Source organism: Microcaecilia unicolor, chromosome 1 (assembly GCF_901765095.1).
Source record: "Microcaecilia unicolor chromosome 1, aMicUni1.1, whole genome shotgun sequence".
Taxonomy (NCBI): domain Eukaryota; kingdom Metazoa; phylum Chordata; class Amphibia; order Gymnophiona; family Siphonopidae; genus Microcaecilia; species Microcaecilia unicolor.
Window position 1 is genome coordinate 575,764,736 of NC_044031.1, and position 26,485 is coordinate 575,791,220.

At 42.8% G+C, this 26,485-nt stretch overlaps 1 protein-coding gene across 2 annotated transcripts in view; it reads left to right on the forward strand.

Moving 5' to 3' along the window:
* Positions 1-26,485, forward strand: part of COL14A1 (collagen type XIV alpha 1 chain) — a 417,802-nt gene that overhangs the window by 171,911 nt on the left and 219,406 nt on the right. For both annotated transcript variants that reach the window (XM_030218565.1, XM_030218573.1), the window contains exons 18-21: positions 4,998-5,069; positions 5,195-5,337; positions 22,365-22,494; positions 25,413-25,535. In XM_030218565.1, the coding sequence (XP_030074425.1) occupies positions 4,998-5,069; positions 5,195-5,337; positions 22,365-22,494; positions 25,413-25,535 (468 nt within the window). The remainder of the gene's footprint in view (positions 1-4,997; positions 5,070-5,194; positions 5,338-22,364; positions 22,495-25,412; positions 25,536-26,485) is intronic.

Genomic DNA, 26,485 nt, shown 5'->3' on the forward strand with positions numbered 1-26,485 from the left:
ACAAGTTTGGGCACGATCCTGAGATGCGTGTGCTACTTAATTAGTTAATAAGTCGGTCACAGTCAATAACTGGATGATAACAATCAACTCTATGGAGTGGAGGAGTAGCCTAGTGGTTAGTGCAGCAGACATTGATCGTGGGGAGCTGGGATCAATTCCCACTGCAGCTCCCTGTGACTCTGGGCAAGTCACTTAACCCTCCATTGCTCCAGATAAACCACTTTGATTGTAGTTGCAAAAACCATATAAAAGCAGTATATCAAGTCCCATTCCCTTTCCCCAATCATTAAGGTTAATTTGGATTTGCACATGCCTAAAATCCCATAGTGCACATGACCTAAAATGGGCACGGCCATGGGTGGGACATAGGCAGGCCAGGGGTGTCCAAAAACTTGCACGCCGTTTTATAGAATAGCACCATTTACACACATAAATGCCATGAGTTGGGCACCAACATTTACACCAGGCTTCAGCTGGTGTAAATGCTAGTGCCAAAATTAGGGGGAGGGAATCAGCATTATGCGGTATTCTATAAAGGGCACTCTGCCCGGAGAGCCCTTTATAGGATAACGCTCAGCACCGGGTGCCAATTTTTGAGCATCATTTACTGAATCTGGCTCTATGAGCACAGCCTCTGCAGCATACCTAGCTGATCCAAGAATTAAACAGGGGACCCTGTGCACTACCACTGAGTTACTCAGCTGGTTAATGTAAGAGGGCCAGGAGTAAACCCGAAATTCCATGGATCAGCTAGAGGTTTCTTTTATTTTTGTTTAATAATTTTTGAAATAGACTGGAACTGGGAGTTGGACTTCAGTTCCAGTAACACATAAGTACATAAGTACATAAGTAGTGCCATACTGGGAAAGACCAAAGGTCCATCTAGCCCAGCATCCTGTCACCGACAGTGGCCAATCCAGGTCAAGGGCACCTGGCACGCTCCCCAAACGTAAAAACATTCCAGACAAGTTATACCTAAAAATGCGGAATTTTTCCAAGTCCATTTAATAGCGGTCTATGGACTTGTCCTTTAGGAATCTATCTAACCCCTTTTTAAACTCCGTCAAGCTAACCGCCCGTACCACGTTCTCCGGCAACGAATTCCAGAGTCTAATTACACGTTGGGTGAAGAAAAATTTTCTCCGATTCATTTTAAATTTACCACACTGTAGCTTCAACTCATGCCCTCTAGTCCTAGTATTTTTGGATAGCGTGAACAGTCGCTTCACATCCACCCGATCCATTCCACTCATTATTTTATACACTTCTATCATATCTCCCCTCAGCCGTCTCTTCTCCAAGCTGAAAAGCCCTAGCCTTCTCAGCCTCTCTTCATAGGAAAGTCGTCCCATCCCCACTATCATTTTCGTCGCCCTTCGCTGTACCTTTTCCAATTCTACTATATCTTTTTTGAGATACGGAGACCAGTACTGAACACAATACTCCAGGTGCGGTCGCACCATGGAGCGATACAACGGCATTATAACATCCGCACACCTGGACTCCATACCCTTCCTAATAACACCCAACATTCTATTCGCTTTCCTAGCCGCAGCAGCACACTGAGCAGAAGGTTTCAGCGTATCATCGACGACGACACCCAGATCCCTTTCTTGATCCGTAACTCCTAACGCGGAACCTTGCAAGACGTAGCTATAATTCGGGTTCCTCTTACCCACATGCATCACTTTGCACTTGTCAACATTGAACTTCATCTGCCACTTGCACGCCCATTCTCCCAGTCTCGCAAGGTCCTCCTGTAATCGTTCACATTCCTCCTGCGACTTGACGACCCTGAATAATTTTGTGTCATCGGCGAATTTAATTACCTCACTAGTTATTCCCATCTCTAGGTCATTTATAAATACATTAAAAAGCAACGGACCCAGCACAGACCCCTGCGGGACCCCACTAACTACCCTCCTCCACTGAGAATACTGGCCACGCAATCCTACTCTCTGCTTCCTATCTTTCAACCAGTTCTTAATCCATAATAATACCCTACCTCCGATTCCATGACTCTGCAATTTCTTCAGGAGTCTTTCGTGCGGCACTTTGTCAAACGCCTTCTGAAAATCCAGATATACAATATCAACCGGCTCCCCATTGTCCACATGTTTGCTTACCCCCTCAAAAAAATGCATTAGATTGGTGAGGCAAGACTTCCCTTCACTAAATCCGTGCTGACTTTGTCTCATCAGTCCATGTTTTTGTATATGCTCTGCACTCACTGTTTACAGGAGCTCGAGCCCAAGAGAGTGTCAGCACTGTGAGCTTTTTGAGTGAACTGGTACAGCAGCACACACCAGAATTTTACCATGGACAGCCAGCTTGGGAAATGTAGTTCAGAATGGTATATGTCCTATGCTATACCTGTATGTAGTCTTTTGAACTGCACTTCCCATTATAATAAGCAGATCTTGTATGTACTGTGGAGAACGATAACTTCCTAGACTGGGAGTGTTTTGACAGGGCAATTCAATCCAGTCTTTGGTTTGATGCATGCCATGCATGGGCTTGTTGTACTGCCTTCATTAGAGGAATCATACTTACAAGTTCATGCATGCCTGGTGGGTAAAACTAGCACTTTATCTGCTTATCTTGAGAAAATGGAAGCAGGGGGTAACCCTACACATAAAGCAAATACACAGGCTAACTCTTCATTGGACACAGATGCAACTGTCTTAGGGAGGTTCTTAAGTATACCCAGTTGAAGTAAATTAAAGATGAGTCTGCTAGAATAATTACCTAGATGAAACAGATAGCAGTTAAACGTTTTCAAATGTAATTACTTTTTTAAAATATTTAAATTAACTTTCAGTTAACTTTAATAAACAGATAAAAATAAATCATTTTTAGCTAGGATGCGGTTAACTGCTGTGCTCTGTTTTACTTCATGCAGCTAGTTTAACTTTGCAAAGTCAGTGATGTGAAGTTTAAGGACTGAAAAATTGTTGGCAATGAGTGAAATGTCTTTGAGGGTTGCATTTAGCAAGCTTTCTGTGGGGACCATTGGAAAAGATGAGAGTAGAGATGTTATCAAGCTCTTAAAGAGAATCTTAATAATAAATTGAGAGGAAGAATGTGTTGCATTCCAGAAGTTACGGTGGTATCCCACACACTCACATGTTTTATAACAAATTCAATAGTAAAGTAGCCTAATCTTTTGATTCTAGCAGAGAATAGTTAAAGGTACAAAAAATAGCGGCTCCATTTTAAATAGTTTAACCACTTTTAGAAACGAGACATACTTTGCATTGATTCAGGATTTTAGATTTATTTATTTATTTGTAACATTTGTATCCCACATTTTCCCACCCATTAGCAAGCTCAATGTGGCTTACATAATACCATAAAGGCGATCGACAGGTCCAGTAGATGTTAAACAAATACAGTATAAAATAAGGGTCAGGTAAGGGTATTCAAGTACAATAAGGGTCAAGGATATAAGGAATATATAATGTCCAATACGATGTAAGGTTTTGATGCATTGCAGAGTTGAGGCATTTAAGTTGGGTCAGTAGGGTAGACCTTGCAAAACAGATAGGTCGTTAATGATCGCCTGAAGTTTAGATGGTCATGGATCATTTTCACACTCTTTGGTAGTGCATTCCACATTTAATTACCTGTTCCAGATCAGGGCTCAAGGCAAGCTGCAATTCAGTTGTATCTGAAGCAATGAAGGATAAGTGAGTTGCCCAAGGTCAGTGAGAGAAAAGCAGCATTTGAAACCTTATCTCTAACAGGTTGGATTTAATATAATGTAATATCAGTTTGGGAACCTACGATTCTTCTGGTAATCCGGTATCACCTTGTATTACAATAGATGGGGTAAGCAAAACTTCAGTAAGTACTATCAATAAATCACTGACTACATAACAATACCATTTGAAAAACACATCGAGGGCTAGATTACATATATGGTGCCAAATAAATTGTCACCGAAAAAAAAGCAGTATCCTATAAGCCACGCTTAAAGTTAGGTGTGCTTACGCCCAGGAATCACACCTAACTTTAGGCGCAGCCATTTGCACCAACTGAAATGAGGTACAAATGTACCTGCCTAAATTAGTTTTGTATCCCTGTTATTCTATAACAATGTGTATTAATTTTAGGAATACCCTGGTACACCTATGGCCCTATTATTTCTATGCCCCTTTTTTCAGATCACACATAAATGCTAATTAAATCTAAGTAGTGACAATAATTGCTTGTTAAAAAGCCAATTATTGGCACTAATTAGCTCGTCATTCTATTAAATTGCGCACACACAAATTTGGCACATGCCCAAATTTGTGCATGCCATTTTTGGTGACTTTTATAGAATTAGGGGATGAATACATAATATAGTATCAAATCAATATAGTACACTTATTATATACATAATACCAAATAAATCAATATCTGAATTTCAGATTATATCTTTGTGCCATTAAAAATCAATTTCTAAAAACTTCACTGTAAATTCCAGCCCTCTCTACTCTCACTAGGGAACAGAAGAGTACATATACTACAATCCCTCCCATATGTGGCCCTGCCCTTCTCACCCTCTTGGACCCCTAGAAATGTAGGTGGCCCAGCTCTCTCTAGATAATGCTGCTGAAAATCTGGGTATGGATCCAGTGAGTGGGTTGGAATTTCTCCTGCTTGGGAAAGTCTGCTGAATATTGGCTAAATCAATAAATAGGTAATTCTTAAGCCCAGTCTCATGCTATCCTCTCACTGCCTCGTTTTTCTACAGACAAATTTTCAGCCCAATAGGATCTGCATAATTTTTTCAAAATTAAATGCTCACCAACCACCGGTGAATATATAACTTTGTTTGAATATTGACTGATTGATTTTCATAAGAAGAGCATAGAGAATTCTTGGTTTAATATGCAGCTCTAAGATATAGATACTGTTGAATCAATGGATGAAAAGAATGAGTATGTGTAGAAGGTTTCTGACTAGTTTGCTTCCTATCATTTTAATGATGCATTTTTTTTTTTTTACAGTGCTAAGGACAACTAGAGCTGCCATCACCACCACTGTTACAGTTACTACAACCAGAAGACCTATAACGACAGGTAAAGAAAAAGAAAAGAAAAGAAAAGAAAGCATTGTTCTTAAGGGATGGTTTATACAAATGATGTAACTATTTGCATATGACGTCACAACAATGGCTAACATATTTCGTCTTCTTTGTTCATAGTTGTTCGAACGGGATTAAGAAATCTTGTGATAGATGATGAAATGACATCTAGTCTACAGGTCAAATGGCAAATCTCTGATGCCAGTGTTCGACAGTTCAGGGTTACCTATATAGGTGCAAAAGGAGATCGGGGTGAAGAATCGGTAAGCAGTATCCATAGGATGATGCTATTTTATAAAAGAATGCAGAAAGAGTTCTTACTGGTAATACATTTTGTTAAGATATTTTACATTGTCTTGTCTTCTGTTCATGACACTTTGTAGTCAATTTTCTGTTCAGAAGGGGATCTAGAAGGGTCACTAGTAACGGTAGCTATTAGATCGGGTTGTTAGTACTAAACTTGCAGCTGCATCTCTCTGGCAGTGCCCTGATGATCAAAGGTAAATGTGGTTGCTAGAGGCCACTAGCGCCAGACTAACGCCCGCATTTACCTTCTCACCTATGATCAGAGGGGTCTGGCATGGTAAACAGTGCCCTCGCCAAGCAATATTGCAGAACTCATTTAAATTAGATTTAAATGAGCTCTGCGGTATTCTGCCCCTATGATCAGAGCTGGTGTTAGTGTTAAGGCTCCTTCTGTTCCATCCCTCCACCCCCCATCCAAAGTCAGGCAGCCCGGGCAGTCACTGTCAGCCTGGGCTGCCACCGTCAGTTTTGGGGGTCCAGTGGACCCAAGGATCCCCTCAAAAACAAAGGCCCTGGTGGTCTAGTGCTCCCCAAGCCCCCACATACCCCCAGGGACAACAACATGGGGGGGCTGGAGGTCCGGGGAATCTCTGGCCCCCAACACCTCCCCATATGAGCGCATTTAGCACAGGTACACAAGTTAGAAATGGGTATGTAATTATCCACCACTTTGATATCTTTCCATATGTCCTTTAACACAGGCCTCACCAGGGCCACCTTCCATTCCACTGGCACCACCCCTTCTTCCAAACTTCTAGAGATTATAGTATATATCGTATTCATCAGCCCATGATGATGATTTCTAATCCAAGCTAATTGCTCGAGGTCTAAACCTGCACATCCTCTAAGCCCTCCCATACAAACTCTCCCAAGCAGGAAACTCATTCCACTCATCCACAACTCCCACCCTTTCTAGCCCATTCTTCCCTCTCAATGCCCCAACCCCTCGGCCTTTAAGCTATCCCGCAAAATACTTATTTTATGCTGAAAACCTCAGGTTTAGACTGGTTGGATATCACTCTCCAACTTGTCTGCATCTCCCTTTATACCTGATAAATTTTTCTTCCTCAAATAGGTGCCTGCACCACCAGGGAATTAACATAGTTAATTTTTGCAGCCCTTACCTGATCTGCATAATAAGTCTGAAGTGACTCCAACCTTATCCTATCCTCATCCTCCTTTGACCTATGCCATCTTCTCTTCAATCTCCTCGAACTATAGCTACGTAATGCAAGGTTCCACGTTAGGGGTCACCAACCAAGAAAGGGATCTTGGCGTCATTATTGATGATACGTTGAAATACTCTACTCAGTGTGCTACGGTGGCTAAGAAAGCACATAGAATGTTAGGCATTTTTAGGAAAGGAATGCAAAAAAAAGAGAGGACGTTATAATGCCTTTGTATTGGTTCATGGTGCGACCGCACCTCGAATATTGTGTTCAATTCTGGTCACCGCATCTCAAAAAAGATGAATTAGTAGAATTAGAAAAGGTACAGAGAAGGGCAACGAAAATGATAAAGGGATTAGGACAACTTCCCTATGAGGAAAGGCTGAAGTGACTAGGGCTCCAGCTTGCAGAAGAGACGGCTGAGGGGAGATATGATAGAGGTCTATAAAATACATAAGTACATACATATTGCCATACTGGAACAGACTAAAGGTCCATCAAGCCCAGCATTGTGTTTCAAACAGTGGCCAATCCAGGTCACAAATACCTGGCAAGATCCCAAAAAAGTACAAAACATTTTATGCTGCTCATCCCAAAAATAAGCAGAAGATTTTCCCCAAGTCCATTTTAATAATGGTCTATGGACTTTTCCTTTAGGAAGCTGTCCAAACCTTTTTTAAACCCAGCTAAGCTAACCACCTTTACCACATTCTCTGGCAACGAATTCCAGAGTTTAATTACACATTGAGTGAAGAAAAATGTTCTCCAATTCGTTTTAGATTTACTACTTTGTAAATGCAAATGATGCTAGGAATTATTAGGAAAGGGATAGAAAATAAGACAAAGAATATTAACCCTCCATTACCCCAGGTACAAAAACTTAGATTGTCAGCCCTCTAGGGACAGAGAAAGTACCTGCATATAATGTGTAAAGCTGCATATGTCTAGTAGAGTTATAGAAATGATTAGTAGTAGTTGTAGTATTATAATGCCTCTGTATCTCTCCATGGTGCCACTGAGTATTAAGTGCAGTTATAGTTGCCGTATCTTAAAACAGAATTCAAAAAGGTTCAAAGAAGGGAGACCAAAATGATTAAGGGGATGGAACTCCTCTCATATGAGGAAAGGCTTAAGAGGTAGGACTCTTGAACTTGGAAAGAGATGGCTGAGCGGGGATATGATAGAAATCTATAAAATAGTTAGTGGTGTGGAATGGGTAAACATAAATTGATTTTTTTTCTCTCAAAAAGTACCAAGACTAGGGGACACTCAAGGAAGATACAAAGTACAACTTTTGAAATGAATAGGAGGAAATATTTTTTTCACTCAACGAATAGTTAAGCTGTGGAACTCGTTGCTAGAGAATGTGATATCAGCGGTTAGTGTATCTAGGTTTAAAAAAGGTTTGGAGAAGTTCCTGTGGGAAAAGTCCGTAGTCTGCTATTGAGATAGACATGGGAAAAGCCACGGCTTTTCCCCGGGATCAGTAGCATAAATTTTGCTACTATTTGGGTTCTGTTAGGTATTGTGACCTGAATTGGCCACTGCTGGAAGCAGGATACTGAGCTAGATGGACCATTGGTCTGACCCAGTATAGCTATTCTTATGCTCAAACAGACCAAAATGTTGAAGCAACACAATATTTATTAGCACAAATGTCCGACATGGCCACGTTTCACCTTCCTAGAATTTGTGTCAGGAGCTGTACTATTAGGGTCCCAAAGGGCACATATAACTAATAGTAGGTGATATTTAAAGCAAACAGCAGCAAAACCTCAAAGCCAGCATGAGAACGAGTTTTATCAGGGACACCGAGAAGTGGGGGCAAGGGGACAAGATTCTCCTGGGCCTGGCCTCCAAGGGGGGGCCCAGCGCCAGGGTCTGTCTGTCTTGTGCACCTGATTGGACCCAGGTGATCACGTTAACACAATCACCCAGGTCCTGACAGGAGCAGGAGAAAGACAAGCGCTAGGCCCCCCTTAGATGTTGGAGAGGAGCAGACAGGATTCCAAATTGAATTTGGGGCCCCTTGTTTGGCTGACAGGGGTCCCAAAGCCCTGCCAGCAGAAGCTTTCCTCCAGCGCTGTTCTCTGCCACATTGCCTGCCTTACTCAGTGCTTCCCCTCATGTCGCGGATGCTCGGTTTTGATGAAATTGAGGATGCGCGATGTGAGGGGAAGCACTGAGCAGGGCAGGCAATGCAGCGGAGAACAGCCTGGAGGAAGGCTTCTGCTGGCGGGGTTTGGGGACTCCCACCAGCTAAGGCATGTGGAGCTGTGGTGTGGGGCAGGGAGGTGAGGCAAAATGTGTCTCCCCCCCCCTCCACTTTTGGCTCTGCCCTGCCCCAATCTTTGAAGTTTGGATATGCACATGCAGGGGCAGCCCGAATGATCGAGCGAGGGATGGAGGGCAACTGTGACTGCATCCTGAGTGAGGGGGCCTGGGTGGTGGCAGTGGTCCTTCTCCCGGGCCCAGCTCTGTCTCTCAGCAGCCCTGAGTTTTGTTTGTCAGTGCACTTGTCGTCATTGGCTTTGAGATGTTGCTGCTGTTTACTTTAATTATATTACCTACTATTAGGTGTATGTGCCCTTTGGGACCCTAATAATTTAGCCCCTGATGCAGCTTCTAGGAAGGCGAAACATGGCCACGTCAGGAATTTGTGTTAATAAATATTGTGTTGCTTCAATATTTGGGTCTGCTGTGGTCTGTTTGAGCATTGTCTTCGTGCAGATCATTGTCTCTGCTGATTGTGCTGTTTTTCTTATGTTCTTATGTTATACTCATTTCTCACAATTAAAAGCAGCCTATATGAAAGGGGTGCAGAGAGAGTGCTGCTTTCTTCTGCACTTGGCCTGAGATGTAGAGAAGGGTTCCTCTCTCTCTCTCCCTCCCTCTCTTTCTCTCTATATATATTCTGTGGCACTCAGAATGCGCCTACTCTGTCATGGACATTGCAAGACAGGCCAAGACTTCAGCAGCAGAATATTTTCTCCCAAGGCAGATTTAGAGGAAGTGCCCGAAGATGACCTGAGCTCTCATTGCTCACTTCTGTGAGAAACTGCCTTCCCTTGTAGACCCTTCTCACAGATCATCTGACTTCTTTCAGATGATAGCAAGGGACATGACTGGCTTCACTCAGTCCTCTGTCTCCAGACATGTCAACGCCTTTCTGGATTCATACTTGTTTATGTGTCCATTTATACTGAGTATCCATGTGCTGGATGTGTGAAGAGAGAGGTACAAAAAGACCTCGTTGATGCAACTGAATTTCCTAATGTCACCAGTGCATTTTGATTGCACTTTATCTCTAATTCCTTTATGTCATGTCTTCATGATTGCTTATTGAAAGTGCTTTACAATATAACACAAACAACAATTCATTAACACCAATAAGACACAGCAAAATAAAAAAAAGTAATATAACAGAAAGGATCCAGCAAGTCATACACTGGAACCATAAGCATTACCACAGTATGAACATCTGGGTTTGCTGTTTATTTTACACATAAACCTCCAGATCGCCCAGATTTTGGTGTGGATCCCAGATCCTCATGTAAACTAATAAGTCAATTAGGTACTTGCAATCAATTATTGGAATTAACAAGCATTTAATTGACAGCAATTAGGAGTTATACACGCATCTGCCCAATGCCCTATTGTATAACATGCACACTTAAATTTCATAGCACGCAACTCCAAAGGGCGTGTGGCCAAAGTTGGGCTTGTGTGGCTCAGGGGTGTTCCCAGAAATTAGATGTGATATTATAGAATACCTGGATTTGCCCATCTAACTGCCATTTACACCTTTGGCAGGTGTAAATGCTCATGCCCAAAGTTAGGCTTGAAATACATGCTAAGCTAGTATGCTATCAAGGACGCTCTTCACAGAGCAGTGGTGTAGCTACGTGGGGCCAGGGGGGTCCTGGGCCCCCGTGGATTTGGCCCTGGACCCCCCTGATGACGACCCACTACCAACCCGCCGTCGCCGTTGCCTGCCTTTGCTGGCGGGGGACCCCAACCCCCGCCAGCCGAGGTCCTCTTCTTCTCGCAAAAGGCTTCCTTCTGTTTCTGACATCCTGCACGTACAACGTGCAGGACGTCAGACTCACAGAACAAAGCCTTGTAGATCTACAAGGCTTTGTTCTGTGAGTCTGATGTCCTGCACGTACAGCATGCAGGATGTCAGAAACAGAAGGAAGCCTTTTGCGAGAACAAGAGGACCTTGGCTGGCGGGGGTTGGGGTCTCCCACCAGCAAAGGTAGGCGATGGCGGGTTGGTGGCTGGAGGGGGGGTTGAGATGGTTGGTGGCGGGGGGAGGGGCAAAGTCGGCAATGGCGGGGGGGTCGGCGGCGCCGGGGGGGGGGGCTAAAATGTGCCCCCTCACCTCGGGCTCTGGACCCCCTCTCGCCGAAGTCTGGCTACGCCCCTGTGACAGAATACTCTTTACAGAATACTAGCTTAGCATGGATCATCCCAGCGCCTCACTTTGGGTGTCATTTATTGAATCTAGCCCCAAATGTATATACTGCCTTTCCTGTAAAGACTATGAAATAGTTCAACATGATATTTAAAATTTAGAACAGAACAAATACATTTAACAGCAATTATAGATACAATAAAAAATATAACATTAAGCATAACTGAATCAAACTATGGTATCAAACAGCAAGGCCTTATGCTCTTTCCAGAATTCAAAAAGCAGCAAGTTCTAGATCAATGCTGGGCAACCTCGGTCCTCGAGGGCCCCACCCCAGTCAGGTTTTCAGGATTTCCACAATGAATATGCATGAGATCTATTTGCATGCACTGCCTCCATTGTATGCAGATAGATCTGATCCATATTTATTAGGGCAATCCTGAAAACTGGATTGCGGCCCTTAAGGACTGAGGTTGCTCACCCCTGTTCTAAAGGATGGGCCCTTTGCACAAGTGGGCTCTTGATTGCATAGATATTGATGGAATCCCTTTTGGGTTTGCTTCCTGTTTCAAATTATATTTTAATACTGTATTTGACAGATGATACTCTACATCACTTCTATATTTGGCGATTATCTGAAAAATGTATCTCTGTACTGCTTTGTCTCATTTAATTCTTTTAATGCGACTGTACTGTTGTACCCTTGTTCTGTTACAACTTTTTTCTTATAAATATCAATAAAGATACATGGACTAAATACAATATCATATATTCAATTTGCTGCTTAATGGCAGCCAGTATACAGGATGGATTACAGATGTAATATGGTCAGAGAACTTAATTCCAGAGATAATATTTGCAGCTGTATTTTGCAAAGTTAAAAGCCTTTGAAGTAGATTTTTTGGCAGCCCTCAATAAAGTAATCTAGCCACATTGTTAACTGCTGCATGAGTTACTATACAAAGTTCCTTTTCACCCAAATGTGGACACAATGACTAATATTCCATATCTGGAGAAACATGATCTAAAGCAGAGCTGATCTGCCTTTGCACGCTTAGATGTGAATCCACCTATGCTTCTAATATTTTGATCCCTTTACTAAGGATCAATGTTACATTTTAGGACAAGTTTAAAGCATCTGGAATTTCCCAACCCCATAGCATCACGGTTTTCTTGTGATTAAATTCTAAGTTCATATGGAGGAGCTGGTAATAAATGTTACTAGAGGGAGACCAAAACCAGGGTTCTCGGTTCGACCGAAACTGAATCAGCAGTCGAAATTTGCTCCCCTCCCCCCCTGGGCAGGATCGGGTCCTCCTGGGCCAGCTGCCGCCACCCCTCCCCACCATAGCCTCTCTGCTCTCCTACTACACGAAGGCCCTCCCCAGGCCTACTTTTAAATGCCCTGGTGGTCTAGTGGCACCAACCCCTCGGGCCGCTCCTGGTGGCTTAGAGGCCTTTTTGGGGCATGAACGATCCCCAGTCTTATAATTTTGGGATTGGAACCAGAATAAACAGGAGCAACTGGCATTTTCAGCCCAAATCCGGATTTCGAGTTGGTTTCGTTGCCGAATCCAAAACCGAAACCAAAATTCGGTTGGCCTCTAAAGGTTACACAGATACCTATTTAAGGGGCTCTTTTATTAAAAGGTTCGAAGCCCTTAAATGCAGTTATCACATGCTAACAGGCTACCACAGAAATGTGTTAAAGCATTTTGAGTTATTTGCCTGTTTGCATGCACTAACGCATGGTTTACTGGTTTTTAGAAATTATTTTTTGGAAGGGTCATTTCATGGGTGGAGAGTGGGTATTCCCATGTTATTTAGCTACCGTGTTAGTATTAGGACATGCTAACCGGATAACACAGGATTAACATGGGAGCACTTAGCATCGCCTAAATGGGCGCTGGTACGTGTTTTTACGTTACATTTTTGCAGGTTCTACGAGCTAATAAGAACATTAAGGCACAACCTGCAACAACCAGAAAAAAAAAGGAAGTGCCCTGCAAAGTACTATGTTAAATCTGTGCTCAGTGCACGGAAAAATCCCACTTTAGAATGGATTAAGCCCTGATTTTATTGCATCTTACTAAAAGGACCCCTAAATTCTTAAAGCAGCTTCACTTTTTCATTCATTCAAAGTACAGATAAGTTATTGAAAGATCTTCACATTGTTCTTGAAAATTTTCAGTTATTTGAACACAGGAAGTGGAATGCTTCAGAGTAAAAGGAGAATGAGAAAAGAAGATAGATAAGAGAAAAATAGGAAGATATCAGTGAACCCACTAGTGCAATAGAAAGTACTTTGGATCTGATGTGCAGCCAGCATGGCCCTGGGAGATAATTTTTGCATGTGGGAGTAATTGTATAAAGCTTTTTCCTCTTGAAGTTACATGGTAATACTTTTAAAATGAATAGGAGGAAATATTTTTTCACTCAACGAATGGTTAAGCTCTGGAACTCGTTGCCAGAGGATGTGGTTGCAGCGGTTAGCGTATCTGGGTTTTAAAAAAGGGTTTGGACAGGTTCCTGGAGGAAAAGTCCATAGTCTGCTGTTAAGATAGACACGGGGAAGCCACTGGTTACCCTGGGATTGGTAGGATGGAATGTTGCTACAAATTGGGTTTCTGCCAGGTACTTGTTACCTGGATTGGCCACTGTTGGAAGCAGGATATTAGACTACATTGCTCTGCCCCAGTATGGCTGTTCTAATGTTCTAACATTCTATAATAATGCACATAGATTTTAGAAACACTCATGCCCCACCCATGCCCACGCTCCCTTTTCAAATCTGCAACTTAGAATTTAAGCACACCATGTTATAATACACTTAGCGAGTTGTGCACATAATTCTCAATTAATACCAATTAGTCCTGATAATTGCTTGTTAATATCCAATTAACAGCGCTGATTAACTAGTTAACCAATTAAGTTATACACATTATTATAGAATTCGCTTCGGTTTCTGTGTGGATTTTCAGGCGCCATATATATAGAATCCGGAGTAAGTGCTTATTAACTCTAATAACTGATTGTTAGCACCTAATAGACTAATTAGTTAATACGCAAATGTGGGTGCCAAAACGTCGACACCCTGTACAGAATCCAGGGGTTGGCGTCTCCTATTGAGGAAACACTAATCTCACATTAACAGCACAATTGGCCGTTAGCGAGTAGTATGTTTTTTGCGCCAATTGCAATGATGTCCATGCCTATTCCCTGCCCATGAACAACAAAAAGAGAGTCCAAATCTCCCGCAAAAACACACAAAACAACAAGAAAAGCGGAAGAAACCCCAAAAGACCAGACTGAAACCACAGATGGTAAGAGCACCAAAAGAAGTTTTATTGGGACCCTACACGGTCCGTGTTTCAGCCGAAAAGGCCTTCCTCAGGGGTCTAAAACAAAACAAAATATAACATATAATAACATATATAATATAAAAACACATCTAAAAATTGTTCCATACAATATTCTATGTATGACGTGTAACGGTGACATTAAAATTAAAATTTGGGAGGAACATCTATATATGTCAATCAGTTTGAAGGTATGTCACATTTGTACAACCTTTATATGTATTTACTTATGCAGTAGGTGTTATTATTCAATCATGTTCTCGAATCATTTTTAGGTTCATTTTGTTTTTGTTTTTTCTTTTTGTTTTTTTGTTTTTATCATTTTTCATCACATATCTATATAAATAATTCTCACCTCCAACGTTCTGAAGCTCACTGTGTGGCAGGGAAACACTGAAGCCCTGTACTGTTGGTAGGCTAGGCTGTCAGCACCACTCACTCACTCACACTCACTCTCACTCATAGACCCGCACTCAGCCACGTCCCATCCAGACATAATTCACAACCCCAACATTCTAATGAAGCTTCCACAAGTCCCAACATTCTAAATTTATGGTGGTGTAGATCGAAATTTGCCCATGAGTGTTTGCCCCGCCCTCGCATCAAACATGATGACATCAAGGGCGGAGCAATGGCACTCAACCAATCGCATCACTCCGCCCTCGACGTCATCACGTTTGACGCGAGGGCATGGCATACATCGATCTACACCACTAAGAGCCAGCCCCCCTCTGTCCTACATCAGCTCACACCGCCCCCAAAGTCAAAGCCCCTCACCCCTTCAAGCCCCCTAAGTTACCACCACTACCACCCTCCACCCCCCCACATGTTGCCACTGCACCCCCCTCCACCCACCCCCCCGAGGTCGCAACACCCACTGCTCCACCCTTCCCCCCCACACTCGCCACAGCCACTGCTCCACCCTCCTCCTCAAACAGGTTGCCGTTGCTAACCCCCCCTCTGTCCTACATCAGCTCAGCGCCGGTACCCCCCCTCTGTCCAATATAAAAAAAAATAACCTGCAAAAATGCTTTTAAAAAGGAAGCGGGGCACCGCAGGCAGCCATCGGCTGTCAGCTGTGCATCCGCTCCTCCTCTCACCTCTGACGTCGCTGCGCAGTGCGCTCCTCTGGGGTTCTTCTCCAGGGGCAGTGACATCAAAGGTGAGAAGAGGAGCGGATGCACAGCTGACAGCTGATGGCTGCCTGCGGTGCCCCGCTTCCTTTTTTAAAGTATTTGGGAAGACGGGCTGGCGGGGTTGGGGTCCCCCGCCAGCACAGGTACGTGACGGCGGCTGGGGAGGTTTGGTGGCGGGAAGGGGGGCTCCAGAGAGTCGTGACACGGCGGGTCAGGAACTCCAAGGGGGGGGGGCGGAAATCAGAGGGAGGAAGGCAGGGAGGTGGGGTCTGGAACTCGGAGCAGGAGGGAGGGGTCTGGAACTCCAAGAGGGGGTCTGGAACTTGGGGGGGGGGGGGAGTGACAGAGGGGTCTGGAACTGGGGGGGGAGTGATGGAGGGGTCTGGAACTGGGGGAGGGGGGACCTTGCTAGCGCCGATTTCATTTCTGCCTGAAACGGGCCTTTTCTACTAGTTAATTTATAACACATACAATTCTTATTTGGCTTTAGAGGTTGAATTGACATTTCCACATTATCATTTATTTACATTATTTATATATTTTAAATCATATGTCTTAATATACATATTCCTGTATGTGGCTCTGGGAGTTTGAAATAGTATTACCATTGCCATATTTATACGGTTTTTGCTCATATTATGTATTTTAGTTTTTATTGCTATTCTTATTCTGGACTACTTCAAATGCTGCATCCTTATCTATCTTTATCTTTTATAATGATTTGTGATATTACATGTTTTTATGGTTTTCATTTTAATTTTAATGTCACCGCCGCTACTGCCCCCGTTGCTCCCCCCACTGCTGCCACCCCCCCCCCCCGCCGCTGCAGTCCGCGGTCTCACCTGCCTGCTTCCACGGTTCCGGGCCCCCTTCATTCAAAGCGGCAGTCGCAGATCACGTCTCTTCTGGCCTTCTCTCCCTGTGTCCCGCCCTCATCTGATGTAACTTCCGGTTTCCGCGAGGGTGGGACACAGGGAGGGAAGGCCAGAAGAGAGGCGATTTGCGACTGCCGCATTGAATGCAGGGGGCCCGGAGCCGAGGAGGCAGGCAGGTGAGACCGGGGACTGCAGTGCTGGCGGCCTGACCCTGGTGCTGGGTCCCCCTTGGAGGTCTGGGCCCGGGGAATTTTGCCCCCCCCCTGCCCCTGCCCCCTCTCGGCGGCCCTGTAAAGACACACCAAATGAAATAGCATGTATTAACAAGAAATATTTCAGACTTTACTGTGTACTATCTTCATTAGCACAAGCTATTTTGTTACGTATGCATTATATTGAATAGCATACAGTATGCTAAAACAAAATGACAGATGACATTGAACAACATTTTAAAAACCCAGAACAAAGGAAATAAAACCAAACAGAAATGAATAAAAACTGAATACAATGGAACTAAATGAAATGTTTCTGTCTGCACACTGCTAGTAAATCAGTTTTTTTTTTTTCAAATATCTTCCTTTAACCACCCAGCTCTTTAAATTCATTCTGGGTTCCTCCCCAAGGGATCAGATTTCTCTGTTAAGTCTTCCAAGTGACTTACTATTTCTCTTTTGAAATCACCAAATAGAACAATGGAACAAGTGATGCGGTTTCCAGCTCAGGAAATAATTTTACCAGTAGCAATTTGATCGGATAACAATTTGAGATAGTGCCAAGAAAAGAAATATCTGCAGCTGAACAGGTACAGAAAAAAACACAAAGAGTCTTTCACTAAATTCTTAAGTAGTGTCAACATAAATCTTAAAATGCACTAATAAGTCAGTCTGGCACACAGCACTAGCTAGGCTGTCTCAATCATGTTTCTCCTATCTTGAAGAGTCCTAGTTATATGATTACTCATAACCTCTTTAGTTGTCGTCTTTCCACCCCTCCCCCCATAGTCAAGCATCTCCCCTAGCCCTCTACTTCCTCCCCCCATAGTCCAGCATCTCCCCTAGCCCTCTACGTCCTCCCCCCATAGTCCAACATCTTCCCTTCCTCTCCCTATCCCCTGTAGTCCAACATCTCCATTTCCCCTTCCTACCTTCCCCCATGTGGTTAGCATCTCCCCTTTCCTTTCCTCCCACCCCCCCCCCCCCCAATTTCCAATGTCCTAGTTGCCGTTTTCCAGTCTTTATAGCAGATTCTTCTGAGCCTTCAGACATGATCAAGAATAGTAGTGGACTGACAATATTCTTAGATTTCGGCTACCTCTGTCTTTCAGATGAGGAGAAGGAGAAAGTACCCTGCCATCTCGCAGAATCCAATTATAACCACTTCCTCTCACATTAACACACCATTAAAGCCCTGCTGCTGCCACTGTCCTCTGTCTTCTGTAGCTGAAAGGGCAAGTGGATTCAGTGCTGGTGTGGGGATTTTAACTATTTCCATGCTATGCCCTGCCCTGCACCCCCCGCCCCCCCCAAAAAGGATTTCCTGACAGGGAGCAGAATTCCTTTAGGGTCCCTACTAGGAAAAATAAAGTTAACTTACTGTATGGCCAGAGAGACTGATACGGTTAATGAACTAGCAAAATATTTCAATAATAAAATTCAGGATATCAGACAATCCCTAAATGGTGGAGGAAGAAGATGTGGAATGTGTTAGGCACCCAGGACCTGTAGCTAGGCTTATAGAAGTAGCTGCAGTTTAATGACAGTAACAAGCCATCACAAATGCTGGTTTCTCTTTCAGAAAAATATACTCTTTTGTTGTAATCTGAGCTATTGTCAGCAGAACTGCTGATAAATTTATTTGGATTTAGTTCACAACGTTTCAGTAGTAGCAATAGGTTACCTTCAGGTAAAGTAGAGAGCTCGGTATGTATCTGTGGCAATAGAGAGTTAGTTGACTTGTCCAAGTTCAAGGAGATGCAGTGGCATTTGAACTGAGCTCCCCTGGTTCATAGCCACCCCCACCCCCATACTCTAACCATTAGGCTACTCCTCTACTCCTTTGGCTTGCTCTTAGATATACCTCCAGCCTGGCTTACCAAGGATTTTTAAGGGGATCTTATTGCTGTTGTAGTTCTCAATTCTACTCTGGGAAGAGAAGGTTTTTTTTTTTTATCTAGGAAGAATAATAGCTTAATTTAAACTATATTAAAGACAAGCTTTAAGAAAAAGATAGTTTAGACCCATCTCTCACTTACGTTTCATAAGTAAGTTAATAGAAAAGGGAATGGCCATGCAATTTACAGACCACTTGGACAGTGCAAGTTAATCTGTTTATGAACAGCATATTGGCACAGGAACTAACATAGTAACATAGTAGATGACAGCAGAAAAAGACCTGCACGGTCCACCCAGTCTGCCCAACAAGATAAACTCACATGTGCCATTTTTTGTGTATACCTTACCTTGATTTGTACCTGTCTTTTTCAGGGCACAGACCGTATAAGTCTGCCCAGCACTATCCCTGCCTCCCAACCACCAGCCCTGCCTCCCACCACCGGCTAAGCTTCTGAGGATCCCTTCCTTCTGAGGAGGATTCCTTTATGTTTATCCCACGCATGTTTGAATTCCATTACCGTTTTCCTCTCCACCACCTCCCGCGGGAGTGCATTCCAAGCATCTACCACTCTCTCCGTGAAAAAATACTTCCTGACATTTTTCTTGAGTCTGCCCCCCTTCAATCTCATTTCATGTCCTCTAGTTCTACCGCCTTCCCCTCTCTGGAAAAGGTTCGTTTGCAGATTAGTACCTTTCAAATATTTGAACGTCTGTATCATATCACCCCTGTTTCTCCTTTCCTCCAGGGTATACATGTTCAGGTCAACAAGTCTCTCCTCATGTCTTGTAATGCAAATCCCATACCATTCTCATAGCTTTTCTTTGCATCGCTTCCATTTTTTTAACATCCTTCACAAGATAAGGCCTCCAAAAGTGAACACAATACTCCAGGTGGGGCCTCATTAACGTCTTATACAGGGGTATTAAAACCTCTTTTCTTCTGCTGGTCACACCTCTCTCTATACAGCCTAGCAATCTTCTAGCTACGGCCACCGCCCTGTCACACTGTTTTTGTCGCCTTCAGGTCCTCAGATACTATCACCCCAATAAACCTAGAAGATCTTTTTCTATGGTGCGTTAAGCATTTCCCCCCAGATTCTATGGGCCCCCAATTAGTCAACTATTGTGTAACAATCAATTATTAACACTAATTGGAGTTAATTGGCATTAATTATGAGTTACATGCATATCTGCCCTATGCTTTATTCTATAGAAGGAGAAAAGAGAGGGTCCAACATACACAGTCAAACAGAACAAACCAAAAAGTACCAAAAGACTTTCAGCAGCAGGACAGATCTGCCACTTAAGAGACTTCAGAGGAAGCATACAATACTGTGCATGAAGAAATTCTGGAGTCGCGAATTCTGTTCCAGCAATAATTACTTCATCAGGAAATGATCTTATCCTGGCAAGCTTGCTGCTACACTCCATGATCACAGCTCATCCATTGGCAAGTCCCTTTAGTGGCAGATCTTCCATTGCTTCAAAAAGAATTCTGCTAAATCTTTTCACCTCTGATGTAGACAAGTAATTGCCAAAACATGGCCCTTGTCGGGTCCCCCTAATAAAGAATTATCCATTGTCCTGCTCATGAAGGTCTTTTGATACTTTTTTTTTAATGTGATTTGAGCATTAGAGAGCTAAGGGCCCTGTTTACCAAGCCGCAGTAGAGGTACATTAGCGTTTTTAGTGCCCGCTAACCATTAGTGCGTGCTAACTGTGTAGGCACCCACAATATTCCTATAGGCACCAACACAGCACATGCTAATTTTGTGCATGTGGTAAAAATGCTAGTACCCCTCAGTAAATAGGGCCCTAAGTGCCCTGTTTACTAAGGCACATTAGCGTTTTTGACATCCCTACAATTAGCACGTGCGCTAACTGTGTAGGCACCTATAGGGATTTTGTACATTACTCACATTAGAATTTTTAACATGCCTATAATTAGCACATGCGCTAACCGTGTAGGCGCCTAAAGGGATTTTGTACATTACTCACATTAGCATTTTTAACGTGCCTACAATTAGCACGTGTGCTAACTGTGTAGGCACCTATAGGGATTTTGTACATTACTCACATTAGCGTTTTTTACATGCCTGCAATAAGCACGTGCGCTAACCATATAGGCACCTATAGGGATATTGTACATTACTCACATTAGCGTTTTTAACGTGCCTTCAATAAGCACGTGCGCTAACCATATAGGCACCTATAGGGATATTGTACATTACTCACATTAGTGTTTTTAACATGCCTACAATTAGCACATGCGCTAACCGTGTAGGTGCCTATAGGGATATTGTACATTACTCACAGACTGCAGTGAAGAAGTGCGATATTGCTGCTGATCATCTTCTGTGTACTTACTTGATATTCAACGAATAGGTCATGGTCTCCATTGGATATCCAAAATGGGATGCACAGAGCTTTTCTTTGTTGACCCAGGTGCAAAGATTAATGGCGAATACTATTGTGAAGTTTTACTATCACAGCAACTGCTACCTGCTATTCAGTGTATCATTGGCAATATTTACATGTTTCGGCAAGACAGTGCACCTGCTCATCATTCTCATGAAACCATCCTGCTGCTGCAGAGAATGACTCTGGATTTTATTTCGCCAGACTTGTGGCCCCCTAACAGTTCAGACCTGATCCCTGTTGATTACAGGGTTTCTTAGAGCATCTTCAAAGGCAGCAGCATGTTTATGAAAGGTTGATTCGTGACACTGACCTCCTCAAGCAGCATCTGGCTGAGGCGTGGGCCAACTTGAGTCAGGTATCATTGATGGTGTGTTTGATCAGTGGAAAAATTGACTCCAAGCATGTGTGTGTGCCAACGAGGGCCATTTTGAACATTTGCTGTAGACATATTGCTAATTTATTCAGCATGAGATATAACTCAAATGTAATTGAAAGTGGTCTCGTTTTGATAGAGTTATGCAGAAGACAAGCTTTGTATAGTTTTTTTTTTTTTTTGAAACAGTGTAGTTTTATTATTGGTTCTGGACAAAATGAATTTTATATATATATATATGGTGAAGGATAATTTAAGTACTATCTGGCATACTTTATTAAGAAATAAGCTTAGGAGTCTATCCACCTCCTCAGTTTGTCTCCCTTGACTGAACAGCAGCATAGATATCTACCTTATCCTAAATAACAATATGCAGAATCCATTCATCCTTATTATTGAAAGGTACAGAGGCCAGATCGCCTAACAAGTTCTAGGTAGAATTAATATAAAATAGATACCCAACATAAGCTATGAGATATTGCAAAGCTTTGCAGAAGAAGCTTAGAAGACAATGAGGCATATTTTCAAAGCTCTTAGACTTACAAAATTACATGGAGGGCATTTTCGATACAACGTCTAAGTCCAACTTTGGATGTTTTGTTTAAAACATCCAAAATTCAAGTGGGGAATATAGCCATTTTCACAAAAAGAAAAATGTCCTTTTTAAAAAAAATGGCTATTTTCTAGATGTTTTGTGCTCGAAATGTTTATCTTTTTGGTCTATTTTTGAAAAATAAACTTCCAAGTGAAAAATGTAGAAAATCAAGCCATTGGGATGCAGGAGGGACCAGCATTTTTAGCAGACTGATACCCCAAGAGAGCAGTGGGGCATCCTAGGAGGCAGTGCAGTGGACTTCATATAAATGCTCCCAGGTACACATCTCACCATTGGTCCCTTATCTTGCCTGATGAGCCCTCCAAAACCCACCAAAAACTCACTGCCGCCAACTGTACACCACTATAATATCGTTAACTACCTAAAAACTGCCATCTACTCCTTTACTATGAATAAATAGAATGAACCAATTCATTAGTTTGTTTTTGTTTTGTGGGGGTTTTTTTGGCTCTGGGATATTTCAAAGTTAATTATTCTTAGCATTATTCTGTTTTCCTGCTGTTCTAGGTAATGGTTCCAGGAAGGCAAAATAGTTTTCGCATTCAGCCTCTGCTCTCAGATACAGAATATAAAGTCACGGTCACACCTGTCTACTTCAGTGGAGAAGGAGTTGGCATTTCGGCCTATGGCAAAACCTGTGAGTAATGAATATCTGTGTGTATATGTGCTTGGAGTAGACTTATTTTTACCCAGTATTCCTCTTCTATGGACAAGGCAACTAGGATTAGACATTTTGGGGGCAGTTCTATAACAGGGCACTTCCACTTGGGCACCCCAATGAAGAACAGCAAGCACCTATTCTATAACGCCATCTTGGCGCCCTTATTCTGTCATAGAATAGTAGCATAGTAGAGGAAACTGGAGAGTCATGGGATCGGAGGTAGGGTATTACTATGGATTAAGAACTGGTTGAAAGATAGGAAGTAAAGAGTAGGGCTGAATGGTCAGTATTCTCAGTGGAGAAGGGTAGTTAGTGGGGTCCCGCAGGGGCCTTTGCTGGGACCGCTGCTTTTTAACATATTTATAAATGACCTAGAGATGGGAGTAACTAGTGAGGTAATTAAATTCGCAGATGACAGAAAGTTATTCAGGGTCGTCAAGTCGCAGGAGGAGTGTGAAAGATTACAGGAGGACCTCGCGAGACTGGGGGATTAGGCATGCAAGTGGCAGATGAAGTTCAGTGTTGACAAGTGCAAAGTGATGCATGTGGGTAAGAGGAACCCGAATTACAGCGATGTCATGCAAGGTTCCGCGTTAGGAGTCACGGACCTAGAAAGGGATCTGGGAGTCATTGTTGATAAGATGTTAAAAACGTCTGCTCAGTGTGCTGCGGCGGATAAGAAAGTGCACAGAATGTTGAGTATTATTAGGAAAGGGATGGAAAACAAACACGAGGACGTTATAATGCCGTTGTATCGCTCCATGGTGCGACTGCACCTTGAGTATCGTGTCCAATTCTGGTCGCCACATCTCAAAAAAGATATAAAGGAATTAGAGAAGGTGCAGAGAAGGGCGATGAAAATGATAAAGGGAATGGAACGACTTCCCTATGAGGAAAGGCTGAGAAGGTTAGGGCTCTTCAGCTTGGAGAAAAGGCACCTGAGGGATGATATGATAGAAGTCTACAAGATAATGAGCGGATTAGAGCGGACAGATGTGAAGCATTTGTTTACACTTTCAAACAACAACAAAAACAGGGGACACAAGATGAAGCTAGAATATGGTAGATTTATAACAAATAGGAGAAAGTTTTTCTTTACTCAGCGTGTAGTTAGACTCTGGAACTCGTTGCCGGAGAATGTAGTGACAGCAGCTGGCCTTACGGAATTTAAAGGGGGTTTGGACAGATTCCTGAGGGAAAAGTCCATTGAATATTATTAAAATATTTGGGGGGGGGGGGGGGTAGTTTGCCGGGTTCTTGAAGCCTGGATTTGCCGCTGTCGGAGACAGGATGCTGGGCTTGATGGACCCTTGGTCTTTTCCCAGTATGGCGGTGTTTATGTACTTATGTAGCATAAACCTGCATTGGCATGCCTAAATTTAGGTTTGATTATTTACCCCAGGTAAATGGTAGACATAGGTAAGCACACCTATTTGCATTTTGCAATGTGTATAATTTATATTTAAATCATTTTTATTAAGTGAGTTACAACCAGAGTCACAAAACTATGTACATCAAAGCAGAAGAATGACCATGCAGGATACCAAACAAACATATGAATCATAGGAAAACACACTGAGGTTTCAATCTATTATCACCTACCTCCCTCTATCCTCCCTCTACCACTCCCACCTCCCCTACCACATCCATCTCCCCCATCCCCCAAGGGGCCAGGCCAATCCAATTTTATCCATATATTGTACCCAACTGATGAGTGTTTAAAGTTCAATAGTTCAAAATCCTGCTACATGTCGTAGATATCAAAGTAGACCATAAGGTCTTCCATGTTGCCTGAAACTGAAGTCCAGCAGGAGAGGTCAAGTTGATTTGGTACCAGAAAGGACGACTGAAAGAGAATGTAGAGATTGTTGCTGACTAGGAAGAAATTCTAGAGGAACTGGAGGATGGCAACGGGTGGGGGGAGGAAGTGGGGGAAGAGTAAGAGGATGAGATTTTTTCCATTTCCATTTATTGAGATTTATATCCCACATTATCCAAATCAAAAAATTTACTTCATCGTGGCTTACACTATCACAGAAGAAACAGGCAATGTGGCATTACATTTTAACAGAAGAAAAGCATCGTTTTGAACAGGAGAACAATTACATTGTGACTAACATTGTAACAGAGAATGAGCAACAGGGCATTACATTGTAGCATAGGTCTGCAATCAACAATGCAATTTTATGGTTTATAATGGGCTATAAAACCCAGATCTTTGTTAAGTCCTGTCTGGTGGGTGTCAAAATATTTAATCATTCTTACTTCAAAGGTCTTACGTTCCTGTATTGTTTCAAAGTTCCCTCATGTCACCCTCCTGTCTCCATGCGTATCTTCCTGTCCCTCGTCCTGTCTCTCACCTAACCACCCCCATCCTGTTAGACTGTCACTGGAATGCTTTGATGTTTCACTTATATATACTGTCATCTACCAACATTTGCTTATTTCTGATCTGACGAAGAAGGGCAACCTTCGAAAGCTAATCAAGAAATGTATTAAGTTATGTCCAATAAAAAAGGTATCATCTTATTTTCTTTTCCATGTTTTATTTTGTTTGATTTCTATTGATTACCTTTAAAAGTGGACTAACACGACTACCACACCTCTCTACTCAACACATTCTAAGAAGAGTTTCCTAATTGTTGAACAAAGAATCTATTTTATGAGGATTGTTGGGCAACACTTGTGCTCACACTATGCACAGAGAGACTAGTGCAAAAATAAAAAAAATCCTATCGCTTATCATCTATAAAAATTATTTGTGAAGCAGAATGTGACTGTCTAAGGATCTGATTCACTGAGGTTTTCCTCTCCTTCTGTGATGGTGATTGATCAGGCCTTAAGTAGACATGTAGTATCACTGGTGAAAATCTCTCCTTCTGTTTTGCTTTTAGTGCCTCTTTCTGCTCCAAGAAACTTACGAGTTTCAGATGAATGGTACAACAGAGTGCGAATTTCCTGGGATGCCCCTCCATCACCTACAATGGGATACAGGATTGTTTATAAACCTGTCAATGGTAGGTAACACTTTGGGTTTTGCTCTCTTATAAAAAGACATATGCAGTTCTACAAAGGGTGCCAAAAGTTAAGTGCACGCTAAGATCTAATCCTGTAATGACATCTGGGCACCCAGGTCTGGAGTCTGGAGGGTGGGGGTGGGGGTGGGGGTGATGAATTTTTTTTCAAGGCCTTCACTAGTGTAGCTCTCTTATGGTATCTGCTTACTGGGCCTTGACCTTATATGTAGGGGTGCTGCCAGAAATACATCCACTCCACACATGGTGAAATATTTATAACTTCAATTATAATAGTAACCCAACAGGGGTGAAGTTTCAGGAACAGTCAGTAGTTAAGAAGAAGAGTAGCAAAAGGGAGTACTTTGAGGTAGGTATGTGCTCATCTACATACAGTAGTATAGACCACAGCTTTGCTCTCCTTCTCTTGTTGCAGAGGGCTCTGAGAAATGTGATACAACTTTGGGAATTGTCCTTCCACAACACTTATACAAAAACCAAACAGGGCTCTTCTCTGGAAACATTTTTCCTGGCAAGGAGTGTTGATTCTCCTGTGCATTCCTCTCACTCGTTCCTCTCTCTGGGCTCTACAGGCAGATTCCTGGGACCCTAGCTGTGTGAGCAAGAAAAGGATCCTTTTCCTTTTTAGACTGTAGGAGTTTTTATTTTTTTACTGGAGATTTTGACCACTTGAGATTCTATTGCTCCTTCCTCTCATCAGTTTAGATATGAGGGGACCTCAGGCACCCCCCCCCCAATCTTTTTTCCTGTTGTCTTCCTTCCTTGAGTGTTCAGAGATCCCATTGACTTATGCTTTTCCAGTATTCAGGTCAGCTTGGAAGAAAAAAAGAATCCTTCCACTTGGCTGCTTCCACACTGTACCTGGAGTAATGCTAAGTTGGATGTGAGAGCCAAATTGGAGCTCCCAGGTCAGTTTCCAGAAGTCCAGAAAC